The following is a 26,430-nucleotide window of genomic DNA, read 5'->3' on the forward strand; positions in this document are numbered from 1 at the left end:
TTTTTAGAGGACAGCAAATTTACACTGTTGCACAAGCTGTACACTCACTAATTCACATTGTAGCAAAGTGTCGTTTCTTCAGTGTTGTTACATTAAAAGATATAATCAAATATTTACAAAAATGTGAGGGGTGTATTCACTTTTGTGAGATACTGTGTGTGTGTGTATATATATATATATTTTTTTTCTTTTAGTTTCACTCTGATTCACTGTAGAGTTGCATGATACAATAAATACTGGAATTGGACACACAGTTCCTGACTCTATGGTGAATGGAGTTTAACTTGCTGAAAATCTTAAAAACATAAAAAACATTAAAAATCATAAAAACATTACACGTGGGGGGGAAACAGTATACTGCCTAATATATCCCACCCCTTGACAGGTGCCACTGTAATGAGAAAATCAGTGTTATTCACGTCACCAGTCGGTGGTTTTAATGTTATGGCTCGTCGGTGTATGTAGCTCTCAGGGTTTCCCATTAGCAGGTAAATACCGCCTTAAAATAAATAAATAAATAAATACCAGTAAAAATATTAATTTAGAAAACATATACATTTCCAAAGTAAATAAAGTACAGTCCCCTCTGAAAGTATTGGAACAGCAAGGCCAATTCTATTGTTTTTGCTATATTGAAGACATTTGGGGTTTGAGAGTAAAAGATATGAGACAATAGATTAGAATTTCAGGTTTCATCTCCGGATATTTACATATAGACGTGTTAAACAATTTAAAACATGGCACCTTTGGTGGCAGACCACCCAATGTTTTAGGTGAGCAAAAGTATAGAAGCAGAAAGTCTTATGTAGACATAACCAAACTCTTGCATTTTTCTTGTTTGTTGATTTTCCAGCTTGATTTGAGATAGATTTGCACAGACTTAAGGGGTAATCATACCCAGCATGTGATATTTCCATTGACTTCATGCAAATGCTGGAGATCAAAACGCAAGCTTCATGCAAAGACATTTCAAATTTCACTGTGATTTAAAGTTCAAGAATGGTGAATTCTGACCTGTGAATTTGTATCACGTGAAGATGTGTGACCAATAAAGATAGACACGTCATGGCGTGACCTCTTCAGAAAATCCAAGATTTAGGAAGCACTGATTATAGTGTTGCACCATCCTGTTTTATGCCATTTTATACAACACAGCTTTAAAAGAATATATAATCAACATCAAAAGAGTTGCCTGGATTGCAGTGTTGCTGCAAACAGGAACAAATGGTATATTTTAACGTGTGTGATGTCATATCAGGTTGCAGCGGTCTCCGAAGAAATTCTGCATGCTGAAAGTCATTTGACCGCCGCTTTACCAATGTTGCCCTTTATTGCCACAGCGCTAGGGAGGCCACATTTGTGCTTACTATTACATAATAGCCAAAAATGCCAAATGGAATTTTTAAGACTCACACATTCGAAAATATGGACATTAACCATAATAATCACTTGGCTTAAATAAGGACATTTACCACTGTAAATATAATTATTTAGAAGGCCATCATGTGTTTCCTCAGAGGCACATAAAAGCTAACAGAACACATCTTTTTGAACTGCTTAGGAGGAAAGCACTACCTGCACATTTCTGCATTCATGAGCTCACAGACGCCAATGATTGGCTAGTGTCACTGTGAGAGAGTATGCCACCCCTCCCTCCCTTTTTTTTTTTGCTCTCTTGGGCTCCTGGCCATGGATGTGGCATTATCAGGATTTAAACTTGTGATCTCCAGATAATAGGGTGAACAGTTTTCTGGAGCCACGACGTAGGAATTTTTGATCATTGTCTGTGTACATGATAGAACCTCACCCTCCTCGTGGCCTTGCTGCTTGTTTTTGGCACGCTTGCGTGCCTCGTTCTTATCCGTGTCACTGTTGACTGCCTCATACACCGTCTCGGCCACCTCCTGCTGCCAGCGCTCTGAGATCACCAGGGGGAAGTTTTTATAGAGCTCCTGATCACTGTCCAGCAGCTGAAACCAGAACCAGAAAAAAGAATACAGTCAAGAGAGCAAAGAAAGCAGAAAGCAAGTGGCATATGCCAACTAGCTCTCATGGGAAAATCATTTGCACAGCCTAAAGATAGGACTGAACATACAGGACTGTGTCTGTGTGAGAGAGTCAAAAAGAGAAAGTGAAAGAAGTTTATGACTTGTTTTAATACAAGACACACACATGAGCAACAACCATGACCACTAACAAACAAGCACATGTTGCTAGGCACTTCTGCAGCCCTTGCAAAGTGCAACAGTCTTTTGTTCTACTTCACTAGAGCTCACAGGCACAATGAAGCCAAAGGCTTCCATTATTTAAAAAATGCACTGAGTAGTAACTAGTGTTGCTTTTTGATTTAACTTTGTCACTGTACCTTTATGCCTTTGGTGTCCTCCTCATCAAAAGAGCCAATGTCAAAGGCGTCAGCAGCATTCACTTCTCCACGAGGAGGAATCAGTGGTGGAGAATACTGCAACCAAACATAACCATTAATAAAGCTGCAAATGGCAATCTGTGACAAGCAGTCTTCGAATATACCGGCTCATGTGACCAGTTTTGCCAAGTTACAAAGAACAATAAACAGACCATAAGATGAAAATACAAGTTTTGTAACGATAGATCAATGCTAATTGTGTGAAATGTCTGCTGATGGTAGCCATATATTTGAAGTACCTCGGTCATCATCAAAAATCCTTTACAAATAAGCACAACCATGCAACACACCAAATTTCAGCTCAACTGGAGTAAAACGCTTGAGAAACAGCGATTTGAACTTAACTCTATCCCCTTTTGATAACCACAACCCAAATCTTGCAGACTTCCTCAGAACCTTGTATTAAACATGCATTTCCAAATTGTGTGAATCCATGCAACCACTCCTTAGTTACAGTTGTTTGAGTAAACCAAGTTCTAGCATGTGGTGGCCACATATATCACACACATGGAAATTGTTGGCTTTTTTGACATATTTGGGTAAGCAAACACTTGAACCTCTTTGAAACAGTGCCTATTAATAAAGCTGACTATCAAATGATGCATATAATGGACAATTTGTAGTCATTTTCACAATTTAAATTAACAAAAAACAGATCAGTCACATGGAAAAAGTAAGTACACCCCTAAATTTATCATACCCTCAAATCCATAAAATTTTAATTAAATTCAGGTATTCAAGATTGGGCCCCATTGATTAGCACCTGCTTATGGGATTTTATTTATACCCCTCTCATATCTAGTGTTTGGTGTTTCCTTTGCTATAAAATAATCTACAAATGGCGCAGATTTAAAAGGAGACTGTCCAGGACTGGCAGTCCCAGCAAATTCAGCCCAAGAGTAGTCTGTCTGATGCAAAAAGAAATTTCCAAGAACCCAAAATTTAATCACAGAATCTGTGAGTCTTGCAACTGTTGGTGTCAAAGTTCATGCTTTTACGAAGAGAAAGAGATCGGAGAAATTTAGCCTGCATGGGAGGCGTGCCAGGAAAAAGCCTTTGCAAGACTACAGATTTACAACGAGCATATAGGCAAAGACCAGGCCTTTTGGAATAATGTGCCCTGGACAGACGAAGCAAAGATAGAGTTGTTTGGCCACAGTAACAGCAGACACGTTTGACACAGACCACAGACAGCTTTTCAGGAAAAGCACCTCGTACCAACTGTGAAATACAGTGGTGGAAATGTTATGGTTTGGAGTTGCTTCGCTGAATTGTGCATCATATCAAAGAGTGCTTGAAGATAATGTGAGGCCATCTGTCCGAAAGTTCAAGTTGAACCGAAAGCAGACCTTTCAACAAGATAATGATTCTAAGCACACTAGCAAATCTACCAAGGAATGGCTCAAAAAGAAGAAATGGAGGGTTATGGAATGGCCTAGTCAAAGCCCAGATTTAAATCCCATTGAAATGTTGTGGCAGGATTTGAAACGGGCAGTACATACAAGAAAACCCTCAAACATCTTGCAACTGAAAGAATATTGCATGGAAGAGTGGTCAAAATTTCCAGCAAGTTGGTGAACAATTATGCAAAATGCCTACAAGAAGTTATTTCTGCTAAAGGGGGCAATACTAGCTTCTGAGGCTTCTTACTTTTGCCACAGAAGAATATCACATCTATTGATATTTCTGTTGAATAACTTATTCAAAAAGCTAATTTCTTTGCGATTTTGTTCAAGTACATCAACTTCATTAATAGGCACTGATCATTCAAAGATGATCAAATGCTTGCTTGTCCAAATGTCAAAAAAGACAATTTCCATGGGAGGCCACACGGTGGCTTAGTGGTTAGCACGTTCGCCTCACACCTCCAGGGTTCGATTCCCATCACGGCCCTGTGTGTGTGTAATTTGCATGTGCTGCAGGGGTTTCCTTCGGGTACTCTTTTTCCTCCATTAGTCCAAAGACATGCATGGTAGGCTGATTGGCATGTCCAAAATGTCCATAGTGTATGAATGGGTGTGTCAGTGTGTATGTGATTGTGCCCTGCGTTGGATTGGCAACCCATCCAGGGTGTACCCCGCCTTGTGCCCGATGCTCCCTGAGATAGGCACTAGGTTCCCCGCGACCCAGAAGGACAAACGGTGTAAAAGATGTGTGGATGGATTTCCATGGGGTGTACATAATTTTTCACTTGACTGTACATTGCCGGCTGGCTCGGAATGTTCCAGATTTCAAACTCCAACTGTCAAAACTCACACACACCTGCATACATACGGCCTGAAGCCCCACTTCTCTCCCACTCATTCTCAATGTTCCTGTAACTATTGGCACCCTAGCTATCCGTCCAACTCTAGAAGTATTGGTACCCTACCTATCGGTCTCTCATTCTTAAAACTGCAAATTACCTTCGGATTTCAAACTGATAACTATTTTAAACTTTCAGACTGGCTTTGTCAAGCCAACATCAAAGTTTGTCATGACGAAGTGTACCTATCTAGTTTAATAAACGTTCATTAAGTTCACATATATGAAGCTTTGACACAAGTTTCACTGCAGCAGCACCTACAGCCTTACCTTCTGGAGATAGACCTGTTGCCAGTCGATTCCTTTGAAGAACAGATGATCCTTCACTTCTGAAGCCCTACAGGTGCACCAGTGAATAAAAAAACCCACATCAGACACAACCAATACCTCTGACCAGCAAAGTGTCAGTGCTTCAGTGAATTGTTAGAAGATATTTGTATTGTACATAAATGTAAGTGTAGACAAGTACACCCAGAATGTTAATTATGATTTTATACCGTAACCTAATATGAAACTTTAAACTTAGTAAACAGATATAGACAGGGTGATGGTTTTGATCCATTATTATGTAAAATGAGTAAAAAGCAATGCACTTACCCCTGACCCTGGCAGCCCAACCTCTTCGCCACATCTCTTTGTAGCAATCCTTCCAACAGAGACTTGAGTTCAGGCGAAAAGGAGTCTGGCAACTCTACATTCTTAAAGAGAGCATGAGAATTAGAGCAATGCCAGTCACTTACATTAGACATAATTCCCTTATATTAAAGCCAGTGTCTCTAATGGATAGATTTTCCATGCAAAAGGCATTACACATCTAAACAACAGTCAACCAAGAATTATCATGTCCTCAGATTTGATTAATAAAAAACAAAACAAAAAACAAACAAACAAACAAACAAAAAACACTGCACAGCAACACACTGGTTAAAAAAACCTATTGTTATGGCAGTATTTTAGATGATGATGAAATTCTGGATCTGGCCTTTGAATCATTGGGTTGACAGTGAATTGATTTGATTTGGCAAATCAATTAAGTAACTTACAGTATTTAACTTCAAATGTATCTCAAGCAAGAAAACGAATGACAAACTAGTTAATGCTGTTAATTGCACCAAGTTTTTATTGCAGGAAAAGTAAACATTGCCTAAATTTCCTGAACATATAGTCAAGCAAGAATATAAAGTGCAATTAAAAAACTGTCAGCACTGCAGAATGTAGCGCGATGATGTATTGGATTAGCTCCACTATACTGGATGTTGTAACACGCATGCGACGACGGCAGACACAGTATGTTGCAAAGTTATTCATCTACGATTATGGTTAAGGCTTCAGTTAGAACATCCAGTACATACTGGATCTAATCCAATACGTCATTGTGCTACAGGCTGCAGTGAGGACACACTCAATTCAACTGTCAGGAATTCACAAAACATGCATTTAAAATGGCTCGCTATAGGGGCGAAGATCCATGCATATAAACCTGGCAATGGATGCAGTTATAGCTTGAGTTTGGAGTTTTCAGGAAGATTCACACCAAATAGGTCTTGCGGATTAGACCTTACTATACCCGAACTTGAAGTAGCAACTGATGCATTTGCTTCTCCAGATATCTCTGTCTTAATACCATGGCAACTGCGCAAATGGTTGCTGAGATTCGCTGTAAACTCGAATTTACAATGTCTGAAAACTGTGACTGACTTTTCCAGTTTGTCATCACTTTTGTGAATACCAAAGTGTTCCCAAATTTTTGATTTCATATTAACTGGCACCTTGCAGATTTCAGGCTAACTATTAGTCTCCATGGTAGCACACCGCCTGCACAACTCACTCATGTGTCGCTTTAGCTAATAAACTGGCTGGAGTCACAAAGTAATGACATAATACACTGTGCCTGCCATTCGCAAAGGTTTGCTAAGATAACCTACAGTAATAATTAGTTGAAATATTGTAACCGATTATTTAATAAAAAAATCCTATCAGCAGGATCAGTAAGCAATGAATCAAGAAAAACCTAACCCAAACAAATAAATAAATACATATTTATTTTAATGTGTGTGTGTGTGTATATATATATATATATATATATATATATATATATATATATATATATATATATATATATATATATATAGTTACACACACACACACACACACCTTTTGTTGAAAAAAAAAATTACACAAAAATACTCTCACGGACATCAAACAATTGCAAACACAGGTTTATATAAATAAAAATGTTAAATATATGTGTGGCACAATTATCAGCACCCCATGAATTTAAAAAATATATTTCAAATATATTCCATTGATATTTAAAAATTTTTTAGTACATCTGGGTGACTAGGAACAGGAAATTGTTCAATCATGACTTCCTGTTTCACAGGAGTATAAATATGAGGTAAAACATGGGCCAAATTTCCTTAGTCATTCATCACAATGGGTAAGACCAAGGAATACAGCTGTGATGTGCGGTTGAGCTTCACAAAATGGGAAGTGGCTATAAGAATATAGCAAAAGCACTGAAAATGCCCATTTCCATCATCAGGGCAATAATTAAGAAGTTCCAGTCAACTGAAAATTTTATGAATCAACAAGGATAAGGACGTGTGTCTATATTGTCTCAATGCACAATATATAAGAGGATGGTTCGAGTGGTCAAAAAAATCTCCAAGGATCACAGCTGGAGAATTGCAGAAGTTAGTTGCACCTTGGGGTCAGAAAGTCATGAAAAACTACAATCCGACATCACCTACATCACCACAAGTTGTTTGGAAGGGTTTCAAGAAAAAAGCCTCTACTCTTACCAGAAACACACTCGAGCGTTTTCAGTTTGCCAGACACTACTGGAACTTCACATGGGATCGGGTTCTATGGTCAGATGAAACCAAAATAGAGCTTTTTGGCAATAAACCCCAGAGGTGGTTTTGGCACACAGAGATAGCCATATGGAAAAGTACCTCATGCCCACGGTTAAATATGGTGGGGTCTCTTTAATGTTCTGGGGCTGTTTTCCTGCCAGAGGACCAGGACATTGTTACGTTACATGGCATCATGGACTATCAAATATCAACAGATATTAAATGAAAACCTGACTGCCTCTGCCAGAAAGCTTAAAATGGGCCGTGGTTTGATCTTTCAGCAGGACAATGATCCAAAACATGCATCAACACACAAATGGTTTTATTGACCACAGAATCAAGGTCCTGATATGGCCATCCCAGTCCCCTGACTTGAAACCCATAGAAAACCTGTGGGGTGAACTGAAGAGGAGAGTCCACCAGCATGGACCTCAAAATTCGAAGGACCTGGAAAGATTCTCTATGGAGGAATGGTCTCAGAGCCCTTGCCATGTATTCTCCTACTTCATCAAGCATTATAAGAGAAAAATCTGAGCTGTTATCTTGGCAAAGTACACACAGTATTGACTAAAATGGTGCCAATAATTGTTGCACACCTATACTTAACTGAGATATTTTTTGATAAACCTGTGTTTTGTTTGCAATTGTTTAATATCCATGAGAGCAGAGTATTTTTGTGAACTTTTTAAACAAAAGATCAAAAGGTTAAACAAAAAAGACAATTTTCACCACCTTCTTTGCTCATATTTACCAAGGGTGCCAATATTAGTGGAAGGCACTGTAAGGTCTTGTAGGCATTTTGTATAATTGTCCACCAGTCTCTAACATCAGCTTCCCCCACAACATTTCAATGGGATACAAATCCAGGCTTTGACCAGGCGATTTCATAACCCCTTATTTCTTCTTTTTGAGCCATTCCTTGGCTCCAACTTTTGGACAGATGGTCTCAAATTATATTCAAGCACTCTTTGATATGATGCAGAATTCATAGTTGAATCAATGAATGCAAGCTGTCAAGTCCTCGAGGCAGCAAAGGACCACCAAACCATAACATTTCCACCACCGTGCTTCATAGTTGGTATGAGGTGCTTGTCCTGAAAAGCTTTGGTCAGCGTACATTATTCCAAAACGCCTGGTCTTTGCATATGATCATTGGCAAATTGTATTCTTGCTTTAATGTACTTTTTGAGCTGCAAAGTGTACTTTTTTTTCTGGCATGCCCCCCATGCAGGTCAAATTTGTGCAATCTCTTTCTGATTGAAGCATGCACTCTGATGCACTCTAAATTTTGGGGTTCTTGGAGACTTCTTTTTGCATCAGATGGCCAGCTCCTGTAGCCATTTGTAGACGATTTTCCTTACAGTGGAATGATGTATTTCAAAAAATTTGGAGAGATTTTTAAATCGCTTGCCAGATTCATAGGCATCCACAACCTTTTTTACTTTAGGCTTTATAAAACCACACACCGCAGTAACAAAGGGAACACCGGACACTAGATGTGAGAGGGATATAAATAAGACAGGTTCGACTTGCACTCCCTAAGCAGGTTCTAATCACTGGCATCCAATCTTGAACACCTGATTTTAATTTTATGGATTTGAAGGTGTGATGTAGGAATGTACTTAATTTTTTCCATGTGACTGATCTGTTTTTGTTCATTTAAATTGTGAAAAAAATACAAAATTAAAAGGCAATAAATGTGTTTCAAAGAGGATAAAATGTTTGCTTGTCCAAATATGTAAAATAAGTCAATAAAATTAATAAATAAATAAACTGTTTCCATTTGGTGTACTTATTTTTTCACATAACTATATTTTATTTAACTTCTATATATATATTTTATATAGAAGTAAAACATCCCTCTCCTGGGGTGTCTTCCACAAGCTTGCATCCTTTAACAGAGGCCTGGGAGTTTGAAGTCTCTGCGCACACAGAGACTTCAGATGTTGTACTCGGAATCCACTCTCCCATTTTTGGGGGTCACAGCCACTAATCCTCCTATTACCACTGGGCCCACTTTGGACTTCACCTTCCACATCTGCTCCAGTTGATCCTTCAGCTTCTGGTATTTTTTGATCTTCTTATGCTCCTTCTTCCTGATGTTACTGTCAGCTGGGATTGCCACATCCATCACTTCTACTGTTTTCTGCTCCTTGTCAACCACCACTATGTCTTGTTGGTCAGCCAGCAGCTGCTTCTCAGTATGGAATTTAAAGTCCCAAAGGATATTAGCTCTGTTCTCAATCACTTTCTGTGGTGTGTCCGATTTGGACTTGGGGACTTCTAATCCATACTCGACACAGAGGCTTCTATACACTATCCCAGCCACTTGGTTATACCTCTCAGTGTATGCTGTCCAAGCTTGCATCTTACACCCTGCTACTATATGTTGTACTGCTTCAGGGGCGTCTTTGCCACAGTCGACAACTTGGGACTTGTTGGCTGTTATAGACCCCTGCCTCTACGGAATTGGTGCATAGGGCCTGTTCTTGTGCTTCTATGATCAGAGCCTCTGTGCTGTCTTTCAGGCCAGCCTTTCCTAGCCCCTTGTAGCATTTCTTGATGTCAGCCACTTCCTCTATTTGCCGATGACACATCCCATGAAGAAGCTTGGTCTTCCACAATAGTGCCTATCCATGTGTGGAGCACTGAGTCATAGGCTTTCTTGTAGTCAATCCAGGCAGTGCTCAGGTTGGTGTGCCTAGACCTTACAGTCTTGGGGTGATTGTTCGGTGTAGTGTTTCCAGTGCTCTTCTGAGCTTTGCTCATGTGCCTACTCACCTTAGCGGAGTTTCCATGTTGTGAAGAAGCAGGTTATTGGTTGGTAGTTTGAATGTGTTGTACCTTTGTGGGGATCCTTCATGATCAGGATTGTCCTGCCCTGTGTTAGCCAGTCTGGGTGGCCTGTTGTTAGCAGCTAACTCATTTGTGCTGCCAGGCAATCATGGAGCACAGTTAGTTTCATAACACAGCAAACCAGTGACTACATTTCCCATCCTGCACTGCGACCTAGAAACATGGCCACCATGGACCGCAATTCCCAGAACACTCACTTTAATTCTAATCACGCACACCTGCATCCAATCTCGCACAGAATCACACCACACATAAAAGAGACTGTTTGAACACTAAGTCGTTGCGAAGTATTGAGTGTATTCACTGTGCCAGCCTTTGTTCATCGTGTTCCGTTTCATGGTTTGTGATCTCACTTCTAGTTTCTTGTTTTGTGTTTTGCTTTGCCTAGTTTATGCCCGTTTGCCGATCGCCTGACCTTTTGCCTGTTTTTGGACCACGCTTTTGATTCACGATTTGGATTTGCCTGCCTGACTCTCTTTAATAAAGCTCTTACCTGCATTTGCATCTGTCCTCAACTCCATTACGTGACAGTTAGCTTCTTATATATGTGTGTGTGTGTGTGTGTGTGTGAGAATTAAGAAATAACTAAGTCTAATTTTCAGTTTTTTGTGCTTACTCTATTAAAAGGTGTCAAATCAATAGGATAGATTTATTATCTCTATATGTAATTTCAGTAATAAAAATTATATATATATATATATATTTTTTTTTTTTTGTGTCTGTCCCTATGTTCTGGTCAACTCTGTTACCTCTCTTATAAAACTGCATAAATATCTCAGAAGCGTTCATATAAAAAGCATGTAACCTGCACACACTGATGTCACTTCCAGAGCTTCCCACCAGAAGGCAGTGAGGTATACCATTCTTCTTCTCTCATTATTTTGTACAAAATGTTGAAGATATACCAACAGTAGACTAATTATGTGTCAAATCTGTTATTGTGATATTGCAGTGAAATTTTTAAAAAAGTTGAATACTTTTTTTCAAATGTGAAAAAAAAAAATTCTGTTTTTAGACATGTCATGTGGTATCTGGTTTAAGGGTAGCACATGGAGTTAAGGCACAAAATGATGGAAAATGTCAACTTTGTTATTGTCAACTCTGTTTAAACAAACTAACAATAACAGTTGATGAGTTACAGTCAAATGTTCCCAATAACATTTAAGCATTATTATACATTTATTATGGATTCTGGGTCATTTTACTGTAAATGGTACATTTGTTATACAGTTCCCTCTGAAAGTATTGGAATGGCAAGGCCAATTTCGAAGCTGAGAAAAGAGGGAAAATCAATCAGAGGGATTACACAAACATTAGGCATAGCCAATACAACAATTTGCAATGTCCTAAAAAAGAAAGAAACCAGTGTTGTACTAAGAAATGCTGGTTATGAATGTAAATGTGGTTCTCTGAATTCCAGAGGATGATCACAGTACCAGCCAGATAGGTTGAGAAAATAAATACCAACGATGTCACATGGTCACGTGAGCTGAGCGGAGGTGATGTAAGCCACTGCAGCTCAGCACTCCACCGGGAACTCTGGCAGTCATCCGGAACTCACAGAACAACGGTTACATTCGTAACCAGCCTTACAGAGAGCAAGCTCTCTGACTTCCTTGGTGATTCAGATTGAAAAGTGTTCGCGCGCACAAACACATAACGGCCTGTCGGCACTGGGAGAAGGTGTCTCAGAGCAAGAAAGAGTGCACGCATCTCCAGCAGGTTGAAGTGATCCATAGACCGCTACCATGACCATTTGCCACAGACACCCCCATGGTTCCAAACTGCTCCCCAACCCTTGAGGGATACATCAGTTGTTACCACCTACCGACGAGAGAGAACATTCCCCAACAGAACGCCTGCTGTCAAAAAGGCCGGTGAAGTCCACTGTCAGAGGGCACGCACACAACTGCAAGTCACTACGATCTGCTGATCGCGTTGACCAACTGGATCCAGCAGAAGGCTGCTGCGCCACATGCAGGCGAAGCAGTCCCAGGGGAAATACAGAGGTGGCCGACGTCAGCATTCCGATCAGCCTCAATGACATCCCATACTAGAGAGACGCCCCCAGACGAAACTGGGCAAGAATATTTAAGATGTCTCTCATCTTAAATTGTGGATGGATCGATCATCACCCCGATGAATGTGATGGATTGCATGGGAGAAAGTGAGCTCTTTACCCTGTTCATCAAGAGACCCAGCTTGGCAACATGGCCTAGTAGCAGCTGGGTATCGTGCACAGCCTGTTCGTTCCTCTGAGCGCAAAGCAACCAATCGTCTAGGTATGGCAGAATCCACAACCCCTGGCACTACAGGGGTGACAGGGCAGCCTTCATACACCTCGTAAACACTCGATGGGCTAGAGAAAGACCAAAGGATAGGACCCTGAACTGGTAAGTCTGGTTTCTGAAGCTGAAGGGTAGGAGCTTCCTGTGATGCACAGCAATAGGAACATGAAAGTATGCATCCATCAGGTCGACACTTGTGAACCAATCTCTCTCTGTCACCGACCGAAGAACCTCGGTCTTACGCAACATGCGGAATGGGAGCTTCTTTAATAACTTGTTGAGTCTGTTCAAATCCAAAATTGGACGCTTTGGAACCAGAAAATATGTGGAGTAGAACCTGTCCCTCTGAAAGAGAGGGTGAACCACCTCTATTGCCCTCTTCTCTAACAAGGAACAAATTTCTTGAAAGAGAGCTGCTGAACAAAGAGAGTCTACCACAACAGTCGGGATGCATATCTGAAAACATTAGGGGCCAATATCGGAACTGCGCCGTATAGCCATTGTGCAGCATTGCCAAGACCCAGGGGTCAGACACTCTGCTTTCCCAATAACTCAATTGGCGTGTCATGAAACATCTGACCACCGGCCCAAGCACCTCAGGCCTTGAGGTTTTGGTACCTTCTGTACCCCGATGGACCCCGATACCCTTCTGCCATGGAAGTTAAGGTGCGAGCGGTCTTGGAACACCTATTGGCCATCCCTGGCCCTTTGAGGGCATTCAAGAATTCCGTAATAAAATCCTTACATGCAGGCATATCAAATGAGTCATTAGGCGAAGACTTAAAAAAAAAAAAAAAAAAAAAAAAAAAAAAAAACACACTGGACTGAACAGGGTGAGCAGGGCATTCACCCAGGCCAAGACAGGCCACTGCCATCTGAAGCACCTCCAATGTGTTATCCATCTGAGGTGGGGCCATCCCCGAGGAGTGGAGAGAGCCATCACCAGAGCCACCGGCTAACGCGGACCCCGCCGGCTCGTCCTGAAGCCCAGCGACATCAGTGAAGAGATGGTCCTGAAAATGTGTGTCAGAAGCACATGTAGACATAGTGTCATTGTGGGAGCTATGGCGATAAAAAGGTGAGACAGTAGCCACCTTGCTAGAAGAGTGCGAGCAAGTGTCCCTGATGGGAGCCATAGTAGAAGCAGGAACTGAGTCTGGAGGGCCTGCAAGAGATGTTTCATCTCTGCCATGTCTGAAGAAAGGCAGACACCTTCTTTGAGAACAGGTGCCCTGCCAGTTTATTTCCCCTCGAGCTAGACCTTCTTTTAGCTGAGGGAGGGCCAGCAACTGCTAAGGCATGGCTTTTCTGAGCTCACTGCCTCTAACCCAAACTTGCATCCAAAATCTTCATTAGAGATCATGCCCATCATCAGGAAGGAGCTTGTTAGGGCAGAGCTTACAATTCAAGGGACAGGCAATGGAAATGGAGCTGAAAGTCATACCAGCTAAAATGGAGAGCCTCTGGATATAACCAGTAAAAATTATAAATAATAATCCAATTAGATACTCTTACCCCTGGATGAACCACGAGGAACGGAGAGGGAAGCACACGAGCTTCGAATAAAAGTCAAACAACCATGGTTAGGACCAGCAGGCACAAGTACAACACAGTATGTATAGCGAGAGACAGCAGGTTAATGCAACTCCCTAACGAGCCAAAGCAGGTAATACACCTCTGGATAGAACCACGAGGAATGGAGAGGAACACGCACAAGCTTCAAATAAAAAGTCAACACCACCTAAGGTTAGGACCGGCAGGCACAAGAACAACACAACATATATAGCGAGAGACAACAGGTTCACGCAACTCGCTAACTAGCCAAAACAATAATACGCCTCCAGATAGAACCTGGAGATAAAATCCTGAAGGAAAATAACTTGCACGCCACGGCAAGCGGCTTGTAGCTCGACAGCACGTAGCCGCGATGCTAAGGAAAAAACCTGTACTTATCAGTGGCGAGAAATCCGGAAAAGAAACAAGTTGTTACCAGTCAAACAACTTAACTGGCCTTGCTGTTCCAATAGTTTTGGAGGGGACTGTATACCATTCCAGGTTAAGGAAATTCAAGAATGGGTAGATGAAGCTGTCAGCAGCAGAAAGGCAATGGCAATTGAGGGCACAGCAAGATCTCAATCCTGTAAGGAAGGCAGAAAAAGAAAAATACAGAAATAGATGGCACAAAAGGAGAAATGCAGGGCAGACAAGCAGAGTGATCAATCTGGGTGAAAGGGAGCAAAGGTACAAGCACAGGTATTGGAGAGAGGTGCAGCATAGGCGCAGAGCAAGAAGGCAGAAACCTGTAGAGATGACAGTACCACATCATTCCTCAATCAACGCCAGTGACAAGACGTCATTCAACTAAAAGAAATATGAGCAGAAATCCCCAATGACTGATTCACATTCCCAGAGTGTGAGGGAGCAGGTATGGTGTAAAATGGGGGCCAAGCTTCCCTAGCCCTTTAGCTGACTGGTTAGTGTGTATGCCTATGGTTTGGGCAAACTAGGTTCAATTCCTGGCTGCCCGTGAATATTCTACAATATGATGCCCATTAGAAAACAAATGCTTCAAAAACCTTATTATTTTCCAGATCAGTAATGCATGTGACACATGCAGTTCATTTTCAAGTTCATTAAGGATCTGTAATTCAGATGTATTTGTTAGGATTAAATATTTGATTTAACATATAAAAATGTTTTTTAAAATTTCAGTGTCATTTGAAAAATGTGTTTTTTTTAACTACTGGGGGTCAACTCTGCTATTCATATCAACTGTTTTCAAGGTCACCTCTTTTTTTTTTACGGTTTTGCTTTAAAAAATGATTATTAGATTTGTTTTATTGTTAAATTGATCAGAAGCTGTATCATAACTAACATTCATGGTATTACATTTGTTGACTATATATATCCATCCATCTTCTATACCGCTTTATCCTTTTCAGGGTCACGGGGAAACCTGGAGCCTATCCCAGGGAGCATCAGGCACAAGGCAGGGTATACCCTGGACAGGTTGCCAATCCATCGCAGGGCACACAAACACATACACATTCACACACCCATTCATACACTACGGACACTTTGGACATGCCAGTCAGCCTACCACGCATGTCTTTGGACTGGGGGAGGAAACCGGAGTACCCGGAGGAAACCCCCACAGCACTGGGAAAACATGCAAACTCTGCACACACGGTTACGGTGGGACTCGAACCCCCGACCCTGGAGGTGTGAGGCGAACTTGCTAACCACTAAGTCACCGTGCGCCCTTTGACTATATATATTTGACCCAATTTGTCTAAGAGAGTTGACCAATTTTTTAGTACATTGATTTTCAGAATAAATATTATTTGTGATTGTTTTTTATTGCAGAACATGGTCATTCTACATGGCACAACAAAACTATGCACAAACCAGGGTTTGCATAATTACAAAAAAAGAGGAGAAAACAAACAAACAAATAAATAAATGGTGGGGGTGGGAGGAGGGGGGCACAAGCTATTAGCACACACTTAAGATACCAACTACTGCCTCTTTTAGGTGACCTTAAATATTCTCAGCTGCCCTATTGAGATATTATATAAGAGTTTCTCAATAAAATGAGACCATGCCTTAATTGTTCTTGGCAGGACCACAGCAGGACCTGCCGTGGCTTTGTTTGGAACTATTTTCCGTGAAATAAAACAAAAACAGACAATACTGAGTCTAATATGTAAGCCACTTAACATTTACTTAAAATTGTTTACATTAGCATAGCATGTTAAACTATCTACTAAATGAAAAATAACATCAGCTGTGTGAGCTTTTAAAATAATGTCTTTTGATTACTAACATATAATGTAGGTGCGCAGCAGCATAGCCAGACTACTCTTGTCTGTACCTTTAACTCGCTCACATTCGGATCGGGGTCAGTAACCATGTATCCATCCACGGATTTTTATGCGAATTTTGGGATATCACATAAAAAAAAAAGCTGGATGGAAATGCCAGACGTGAATAAAATCTCCAAAATGCATATAAACTTATGTGCTCAGTTGAGGCGGATAATTTTTTTTATTGATAAGACAGGCGCATTCACCAAATAAATTCCTCGATACATGTCAAAAATGTCATGTGACTTTGCTTCAAGAATTCATGTAATTCATGTAATAGGCTGATGTGATTGGATATTCAGTGCATGTGGCCAACTTATACAGTGTTTTTCTGTGGAAACTGGGGAGCAGTGGGTCGCATAACTGCACTAACCAGTGGACCAATCTTGTTGCACAGCATCTCAAATGTTGTTTTTGTCATTCTGAAATGTCTCAGCCAAGGTCTGTCATCAAAATGATTTGGTATAATTACCTCCCAGAACTGTCTCACATGATTCCCTTCCCAAATATCAGGCATTCCGAGAAGATAACATGAGGTATGTGATAGCATTTCGTCAGTTATGTTTAGTGTGTGTGTTTGTAAGTCAGAGCTTGCCAAACAGACAGACAACGTAGATGTAGCCAGAAGCCGGGATGTGAAAAATGATTTCAATGGCGCCTTTTATGACTGACATTTAAATGTTCACACGTTTTTTCGTTAGGAATTAAAGTTAGAAACAGGACATATCCCTTGATCTGCACGAGATGGTTTTAAATTTTTTTTTTTTTTTTTTACTGGATATCCTTCTTCAAGGACAACCCCCCTTTCATTTATGGGATATCCAAAGTAATTCCACACTGCTGATATTACTTTCTTTTTCGGCAGGGGGGTGGAGATTGGTGATATCAGCCTCGCTTCTCTCTGAGATTTTCTCCGCTGTTTGCGTGTGTGTGTGTCTGGGTCTGTGGAACAAGTTGACAAGTCTGACAGACAGTTGAGGGGTAAAGGTGATACGCATGCGCATGTGAGATTCTCGGTCCAGTTACTTTTCTTTTTGATACCGCAGATAAGCAAATGTACATGGTACGATAACTGTCAATTATATTGTATACTGTGTGCCAGGTATACCGCTGCAACCCTACATGCCATCATTGATGGAACAATAAATTCTGAATTATGCCAGCAAATTCTAAAGGATAATGTCAGGACATCAGTCCGTGATCTGAATCTCAAGAGAAAGTGCGTCATGCAGCAAGACAGCAACTATAAGCACACAAGTCATTCTAACAAAGAATATCCTTAATCCAATAGAAATGTTGTGGAAGAACCCGAAGCAAGCAGTTCATGTGAGCAAACCCACCAGTATCCCAGAGTTTAAGTTTCTGTACTGAGAAATGGGATAAAATTCCGATGTGCAGGACGCATCAATACTTACCGGAAACATTTAGTTGCATATATTGCTGCACAACTAAACAACTAAATTTATAGATTTATTTTGATATATTTGAGATATATATAGTGAAAGAGTGGGACTAGGAGGAGGGAAGGCCCATGCTGTAAGGACGCACACCTGGCACGGAGTTCTCTAAGCAGATGATTGCATGATGCAATCATGTCAACAAGGACCGGAATCTCAAAGGAATGTTTCCAACATCTTGTGGAATCCATACCATGAAGAATGGGGATGGGAAGTGGTGTACGTCAGACCATGGAGGAGTGTGACGAGGAGGAGTGAGGGGCCAGGCTGTGAGGACACATGCCTGGCATTGAGTAGTTTAATCAGTGAGAGAAAGAGCAAAAAGGAGTGGCTGGAGATGCCAGAGGGAGTTAGAGACATGCACATGTGCTTTGTGTTTGAGTTTTGTGTGTTTTTGTTATGTTTGCATTCTGTTCAGCCTGTATACACACACACACACACACACTTTCAAAAGTGCCTTACCATAGTAAGTGTCATACGGTCAATCTCATGTTTATCTTTGGTCTTGTGTTGCCGGAATGGACTGTGCCTGTGAGAAGTCAAAGAACCTGTTATATTACTGAACACAGAAGACAAAGTAAGCCAAGCAAACAAATCCAGAGAGGAGAGTCACAGTAGTCAGAGGTACATAGGTATACACAGACGCTGAATTTGTGCCACATACACTGTTTAAAATGGCACAATTTAAAGAATAAAAATATACAATATAAAGTGGCAATGAGTAAGTAATGTCAACAATATGGCAACCTAGTATTACAGTTGTTTTGTTATAGATGTTTCCAGGTTACTTTGACTCTGGTTGGTTTTCAAATGCAAATGCACACAATACATCTCCCTCAGTGAACAGTCATACCCCTCCCCATTAAATCGTTCACTTCCCTTGCTCCCTCCCTAGTAACTGCTACTGCAGCTGGTTTTGACGGTCCCCACCCCCCATCTACCCACTCCCTCTGTCTCCTCTGTGAAGTCTGTGAGCTGACCTCCTGTGTTGAGACCCCTGACATTTAAACTTTACTCCCCACATCAAACAGGTTTGAGAGACAGAGAGTGAAATGCAGACACATAGAGCAAAAAAATAAAATAAATGACAGAGGTGCATAGTGAGGTATTCATGATTTCGCTCTTACAGAAGGGAAATGTTGGCTCTTACCCTCGCAAAAGTTTAAACAGCATGCAGCCCAGTGAAAACCAGTCAGCGCTGCTATCATATGCTGTCCCTTTTTGCAGAACCTCTGGAGCCATATAGCCATGGGTGCCCCTAGAAAAGCCCATATATATTCACTTTTATTCAATGCATGACAAGTAATTTACTATTAAACCCCTAGTGTACGTTCTGATCCAAAATATCTAGACCTGACTCAGATGCCTACAATAAAATTAGCTGGGTTGTAAATGCCATGTATTTCCTTGAATATATAATGAACATAATTCAACCTAATCTTCCCTATCACCAATCCACCGACTCCTGATTAAGGACTCAGGGGTTGGGGTGTTAACACTTTAAACTCCTGTGTTTGGCCAGTGGTCCAGACTTAAGAAATACACTCAACAGACACTTTATTAGGAACACCTGTACACATACTCATTCATGCAATTATCTAATCAGCCAATTGTGTGACAGCAGAACAATGCATAAAATCATGCAGATACGGATCAGCAGCTTTGGGTAATGTTCACATCAATCATCAGAATGGGGGAAAAATGTGATCTCAGTGATTTTTACCATGGTATGATTGTTGGTGCCAGATGGATTGGATTGAGTATTTCGATAACTGCTGATTAGTGAGCAGCAGATCTGCAGATTGAAATGCTTTGTTGAAGAGAGAGTTCAATAATGAATGGCCACATTGGTTCACGCTGACAGAAAGGCTACAGGAACTCGGATAACTACACTGTGCCACTGTGGTGGGCAGAAAAGCATCTCAGAATGCAACACATCGAACCTTGACGAGGATGGGCTACAATTGAGTACTACACATTGGGTTCCACTTCTGTCAGCCAAGAACAGAAAGCTGAGGCTGCAGTGGTCACAGGTTCACCAAAACTGGACAGCTGAAGACTGGAAAAATATAGCCTGGTTTGAGGAATCTTGATTTCTGCTGAGGCATACAGATGGTCAGGTGACGGTAGGGTCAGAATTTGGCACCAATAGCATGAATCCGTGGACCCAACTTGCCCTAAGTCAACAGTCCAGGCTGGTGGAGGTGGTGTAATGGAGTGGGGAATATTTTCTTGGCACACTCTGGGCCCGTTAATACCAATCAATCATCGCTTGAATGCCACAGCTTGTTTGAGTATTGTTGCTGATCATGTGCATCCCTTCATGGCCACAATTTATCTATCTTCTAATGGCTACTTCCAGCATGATAATGTACCATGTCACAAAGCAAAAGTAATCTCAAACTGGTTTCATGAACATGACAAAGAGTTCAATGTTCTTCATTCCCAGTCACCAGATCTGAACCCAATAGAACACCTTTAGGATTACAACATCTTGTGGAATCCATGCCATGAAGAAGGGAACCTATATTGGGAGCGAGAGGCCCTACCCAATATTATTATTATAGTGTTCCTAATAAAGTGCTCAGTGAGCATACATTTTCAACTTGCATACTATTTAGAGAAATAGTCACAGGAAGTTAGTAGTAATGCTCTCTATGTACGAGATGAATAACTAAATAATAACCCAGAAGTTTCAGGGGTTAAATAAAATTCTTTATGTGCACTCACACACTGGCATGGGGTTTCTTCTTAGAGAAATCGCAAGCCAAGCCCAAGTCAGAGATACGGACATGGCCATGTTCATCTAAGAGGATATTGGCAGGCTAAAAAAGAGGGAAAAAAGGTGATTCCAGCTCATTATTCTAAAGATTATCACACACCCACCCCCACACACACCTTAAATCTTTGTAACATAATTCTTTCTGCTGATAATTAATGCTATGTTACACCTAAATTTAACCTTAACCTCAGGAATCAAAATTAAACTTTTATTTTTTAGGTTACTTTTCAATCATTTACTTTTTTAATATAAAAGAGCTGCTTTCCTTTGCAGGGACCAGCCAAATGTTCCCACAAGGTCAAAATGTCACATATTCTTATCCCTGAGTTGACATTTCTGTATGGTAACCTGCTCTAATTGAACAATTAAACTAGCTTGCTAAACTCATAGCTCATGTAGATAGCTAGCATTATCTGAAGTTGGGACTGAATCTGGATGGCAGCAAACGGTCTCTGTTTTGATGTGCATTCTTGGTTGGGCTTTCAAAAAATAAGAAAAATGCAATGCTGTTATGAGAGTCAACTGTACCTATGGCTGGTCCAAACTGCACTGCATTCATCTGTCCATCTGTCATCTGTCCATGCAAATCATCTATGCCAACTGACTACCACATATTTGTATAAGCATTCTGTATGGATTTGACTTTTTCCTGCACTAGAGCATTATCAGACTTCTGATGATGCGACTTCAGAGGAACAGTGTAACATCTCCTGAGTTATATATAAAGGAGTAATAAAGCTTTTTTTTCCCCATATGGCATCTTTAATACCACCTTTTGAAGTGTTGTCCATTTGACAAATAGAGAGCAGAAGTCAAAATGTCTTAAGTAAACAAAGGATCATTTGCCCTTACCTTAAGATCTCGGTAAACAACAAAACGATTGTGCATGTGCTCCAAACCCAGGATAATTTCTGCTGCATAGAAGCGCATTTCCTTCTCACTAAATACTCCATGTTGAGAGAGATGATAGTGGAGATCCCCACCTAAAATATCAATTCATGTTTTCAGCATACTTTATTGCATGACTACAATGCAAACATCACAGAAATATCACTTTAACAACATAAGTTGAAATTAAAATGCTATAGTAGCCATTCTCAGGGAATGGTCACAAAAGCATCCAGCATTAAGATTTCTCTTTTGAATTGTGCTGAAGGAAGTTCTAGGAAACCTTAAAACAGTTAGTGTTTACCTTAACACACAAGTTTTCATGCAGTTTTTAGATATTTTATAACAGTGAAATAAGTTACCATTCAGAGGAGTAGAGATAATTATAACAGGAGTGAATGCAGGTGTAAGGGCTAAGTATTGCTTGTGTAATGCTCCACTGGATGCCTGTAATTAACATCCCAATTAGCATAATCCTACTGGGAATTAGCATCCTGCTTAGGGAGATCTGAGAAGCAGGGTAGTGCCTGGAATGAGACAGAGAATGAAGAAATAGCAGCTCTCACCATTCATCAAGTCCAGGATGAAACATAGCTTATCAGGGGTGTGGAAAGCATACGTCATACACACGATAAATGGACAGTCCTGGATCCAGAATATATGAGAGAGAGAGAGAGAGAGAGAGAGAGATGGTTAAAAGGCACTAGAAATAAAATGAGCAAAGTTTACTGTTGCATAAGGGAGAAAAGTGGCCCTATTTCACAAGATTGCGTGCAAGCCAACCCACCCCTGTGCTGACCAAAGACAGCATGATTCTCTCATTGAGTGCCAGGGTCTCACCCTGCTTCATCTTAATCCGCTTCTTATCCAAACACTTCATAGCATACCTGGCAGACATAAACCAGTGCAGTGATGTAAGAAAATACCCCATTTTTTCAATTCTCGTAATGTTTAAAAGTATTCCCAAAATCTTGCTTAATTCCATATACTCACATTTTTCCTGTGTCTGCCTTCCTGCAGCCATACACTTCACCAAACCCACCTCTACCAATGATCCGATGAACACTAAAATCGTTCATCGTTAACTACATGGAAACACACAAGACATTTTTACAAATTACTACAGAAAACAGACCAACTGCAAGGTGGTTATATCTAAATATCATTTAATATTCATAATATTCACCTACTATGCTGTAATGTATGGCCTAAGGTAGAAGTTGACAGAAGAAATGCTAATTTCCCTATAATTTTATAAGTGCCTGATAATTGCAAGGTCGCATGTTCAACTGCTTAGAATCTCAACCATACAGAAGAAAACTTACATGGATATTTAGCTCTACATTCTTCCACTGGCAGAAACGAGTAAACTTGTCGCTATAGGAAAAATAAACAGGTTTAATTGTTAAAAACAATAAAGCAACAGAAAAAAACCAAAGATTGGGTAATGAAAAATAGTCATTAAATCACACCTTTCTATGAACTTCTGAAAGATGTTTCCTCGCAGGCTATCACAGATTTCAACAATGTATGGCTAGAAAAGAAAAAGAAAAAATTGTATGTGAGGGGCCTTGTATAATAATCCCCCAAACATGGCATAGAAGTCTGCACAATTATTGTAAGTATAACATTACTTTTACATACTGAATACCTTTTTTATTCTGGGGAAAAAAAAATATGCGAGACTTTACTTTTAGCCGTTTAAAATGTAAAACTGAATGAACTGGAGCAGCTATGATTATAAAATCCTGTTCTGCAGTTGCACTTTGGCTGGTGTGTCAAAAGTAGGATGTCTTTGTCTTTTAATGTACTGAGTAGGTATTTCTATAGGCCTTTTTTTTTTTTTTTGAAAACAAACATGAATAACTGCAAACAGTATTAAAAAAAAAGGTAGCAAAATTGGTTTTGTTCTGAAAGGTTATTATCTGCAAAAGGCTAGTTCACCATTTTCCAGGAAAATACCAGGTGGTAAATAAGCCACATGTTAAATACCACATGGTAAATAAACAAACAGCATGTTACCAAACATTAAACGCTGTATAAAGTGTATATTACCTGCACAGTTAAAGGAAAGAGGAACGCATTACACCTGACAGACAAAGCACTGTACACTAGTACAAAGTACACTACCTGTACTTATAATAAGCAAGTCCTATGATGTAGCCATTTTAAAACCAAACAGGTAAAATCAAGTTTTACTTGGTGTCTCTCACCTGAAAGAGGGATGGGGGTACCTGTTTCTTAGCCAGGTGAGACTGGACATGGTCTACTGCTTTCTTAGAGAAGGGCTACAAGACACAAACACACAGTACTACATAGTAGGGTTGCAACAGTATGAGAATTTCACGGTACAATAACCATCTCAGAAAATATCACGGTTTCACAGTATACGTTATTATTATTATTATTATTATTATTATTATTATTATTATCAGTTACATTGACCTTTAAAGGAATGAAAACAGAAGTTTTTTTTGGTTGAACAAATGCTTTATTAATAACTGAACTTTGGAAAAAAAATAAAAATGGAAGTATGTATAAAAAAATTTTCCCATTTGAAAATAAATAATATAAATAATAAATCTCTCATTTTAACAAAATAAATTAGGAGGAAAAAAGGAGTAGGACCTGCTGTGGCTTTGTTTGGAACTATTTTTGTTGAAATAAAACAAAAACGGACAATATTGAGTCTAATACGCAATTCACTGAATATTAACTTATTGTTTCACAACAGATCATATCATTGGATAATTGGCTGATGTGAGTGGATATTCAGCGCATTATACAGTGTAACCACACTAACCAGTGGACCAATCTCACTGCACAGCACCTCAAATGTTGTTTTTGTCATTCTTAAATGTCTGAGCCAAAGTTTGTCACCGAAATGATTTGGTATAATTACCTCCCAGAATTGTCTCACACGATTCCCTTCCCAAATATCAGACATTTGCTTCCACTCGCAAGATAACAGGTTTGTGGTAGTGTTTCATCTGCATGCTCTGAAGCACAAGTCATTTATGCTTAGAGTGCGTGTGTGTGCGCGTGTGTGCGCGCCAGTCAGATGTTACTGAACGGAAGAACAGACGTACTGAACACAGATGTAGCAAGAAGCCTGGATGTGGAAAATTATTTCAATGGCATATTTTATGACTGACGTTTAAATGTTCAGAGGTTTTTTTGTTAGGGATTATAATTATAAAAGGGACATATCCTTTTGCCAAACTGGACATCTGTCTTTGAGGACAACACCCCTTTTGTTTATGGGATATCAAAAGTAATCCCATGCTGCTGATATTACTTTCTTTTATGGCGGGGGATGGAGACTGGTGATATCAGCCTCACTTCTCTCTGAGATTTTCTCTGCTGTGTGTGTGTGTGTGTCACGTTTCAAAGGTTGATGCGGAAGCAATTGTAGATTTTAAACATTTTTATTAAGTAAACCAACAAAACACAAAGGATACTATGACTAATGCAAAACACTGTGGCAAGGACTAAACAGAAACTAAACAGGACCAACACACAGTAACATGGATAACGGTAGTCTAAGACAAATGTAAGACAGAGAAGCAGTGCAAACAATGGCTATATATAAGTGTGCTCGTTAAAAGAAACGTGATTCAGGTGCAGGTGGTCATGTGATATATTGTAGTACAGTGCAGTGGCTGATGGGAACTGAAGTCCAGAGTTACCTTCTTGATATATGACAGACCCCCCCAAGGGCGCTTCTCCCGGAGCGCCCAAAAATGCACTCCCTCCATCTGGTGGTCCTGGCCCCTTGGGCAAAATGTCCCCAGCAGAACTAGGAGACTGAGTGGCGTCCTCAGCGGAGCAAGAAAGCAACACAACTTGCTCAGTGTAACAGGTACGCAGAGCGACGTCCTCAGCGGAACAGGTACGCAGAGCGACGTCCTCAGCGGGGCTGGAGCTCAGAGTGACCTCCTCAGCTGGGCTGGAGCTCAGAGCGATGTCTGCGTGGCAGGACAGCGGGACAACTCCCTCTGCAGGACAGGAGAGGGGAGCGATGTTCTCCGCGAGGCCCGAGGGAAGCTCCAAGATTTCCACGAGGCCATAGAGGGGAGTGAGGTTCTCCGCGAGGCCAGGAATGGGAAGGGTGGTTCTCCACGAGGCCAAAGGGAGGAACGATTCTCCCTGCGGAGCATGAGGGGGGAATGATGCCTTCCGTGGAGCAGGAAGGGGGAGTGACATACGGCGCACAGCAAAGAAGAGGAACGACGTCTTCTGCGGAACATGGAGGCAGAGCGACGTCCTCAGCGAAGCAGGATGGCAGAGCGACGACCTCAGCCGAGCAGTAAAGCGGAGCGACTTCCTCAGCCAAGCAGGAAGGCAGAGTGATGTCCTCAGTTGAACAGAAAGGCAGAGTGGCGTCCTCCGCCAGGCAGTAAAGCGGAGTGCCTTCCTCAGCGGAGCCGGCAAGCACAGCTGCGTTGTGCGTGGGGTTGGCGAACAGAGGAGAGCACTTGGGGGTATGTCAGGACACGGCGCAACGTCTTCAGCCAACCAGGGTGACTGAGCGACGTCCTCAGCTGAATCGAAAAGCTGAGCGGCGTCCTCAGACAAGCAGGGACGCTGACTTTCGTTCTCCGCTGACTCCGTTTGCTAAACTAGATCCATTATAGGAGAGGGAGGGTGGGAGATGGTACTAGCCCAGACCACAGACTCCCACTTGTACCCGGACTCCTCCTCCT

General features: G+C 40.9%; 1 protein-coding gene across 4 annotated transcripts in view; it reads right to left on the reverse strand.

The window, feature by feature from the left end:
- The window catches only part of grk3 (G protein-coupled receptor kinase 3), a 135,811-nt gene that overhangs the window by 14,237 nt on the left and 95,144 nt on the right, over positions 1-26,430 (reverse strand). For all 4 annotated transcript variants that reach the window (XM_053645754.1, XM_053645751.1, XM_053645752.1 and 1 more), the window contains 14 exons: positions 23,938-24,012; positions 23,197-23,258; positions 23,050-23,101; positions 22,718-22,809; positions 22,512-22,611; positions 22,291-22,369; positions 21,689-21,819; positions 20,785-20,879; positions 19,205-19,312; positions 18,517-18,583; positions 5,327-5,427; positions 5,000-5,066; positions 2,366-2,461; positions 1,808-1,970 (listed from right to left, as the gene is read on the reverse strand). In XM_053645754.1, coding sequence (XP_053501729.1) covers positions 1,808-1,970; positions 2,366-2,461; positions 5,000-5,066; positions 5,327-5,427; positions 18,517-18,583; positions 19,205-19,312; positions 20,785-20,879; positions 21,689-21,819; positions 22,291-22,369; positions 22,512-22,611; positions 22,718-22,809; positions 23,050-23,101; positions 23,197-23,258; positions 23,938-24,012 — 1,288 coding nt within the window. The remainder of the gene's footprint in view (positions 1-1,807; positions 1,971-2,365; positions 2,462-4,999; positions 5,067-5,326; positions 5,428-18,516; positions 18,584-19,204; positions 19,313-20,784; positions 20,880-21,688; positions 21,820-22,290; positions 22,370-22,511; positions 22,612-22,717; positions 22,810-23,049; positions 23,102-23,196; positions 23,259-23,937; positions 24,013-26,430) is intronic.

The sequence above is a fragment of the Ictalurus furcatus genome, chromosome 16 (genome assembly GCF_023375685.1).
Source record: "Ictalurus furcatus strain D&B chromosome 16, Billie_1.0, whole genome shotgun sequence".
NCBI lineage: Eukaryota > Metazoa > Chordata > Actinopteri > Siluriformes > Ictaluridae > Ictalurus > Ictalurus furcatus.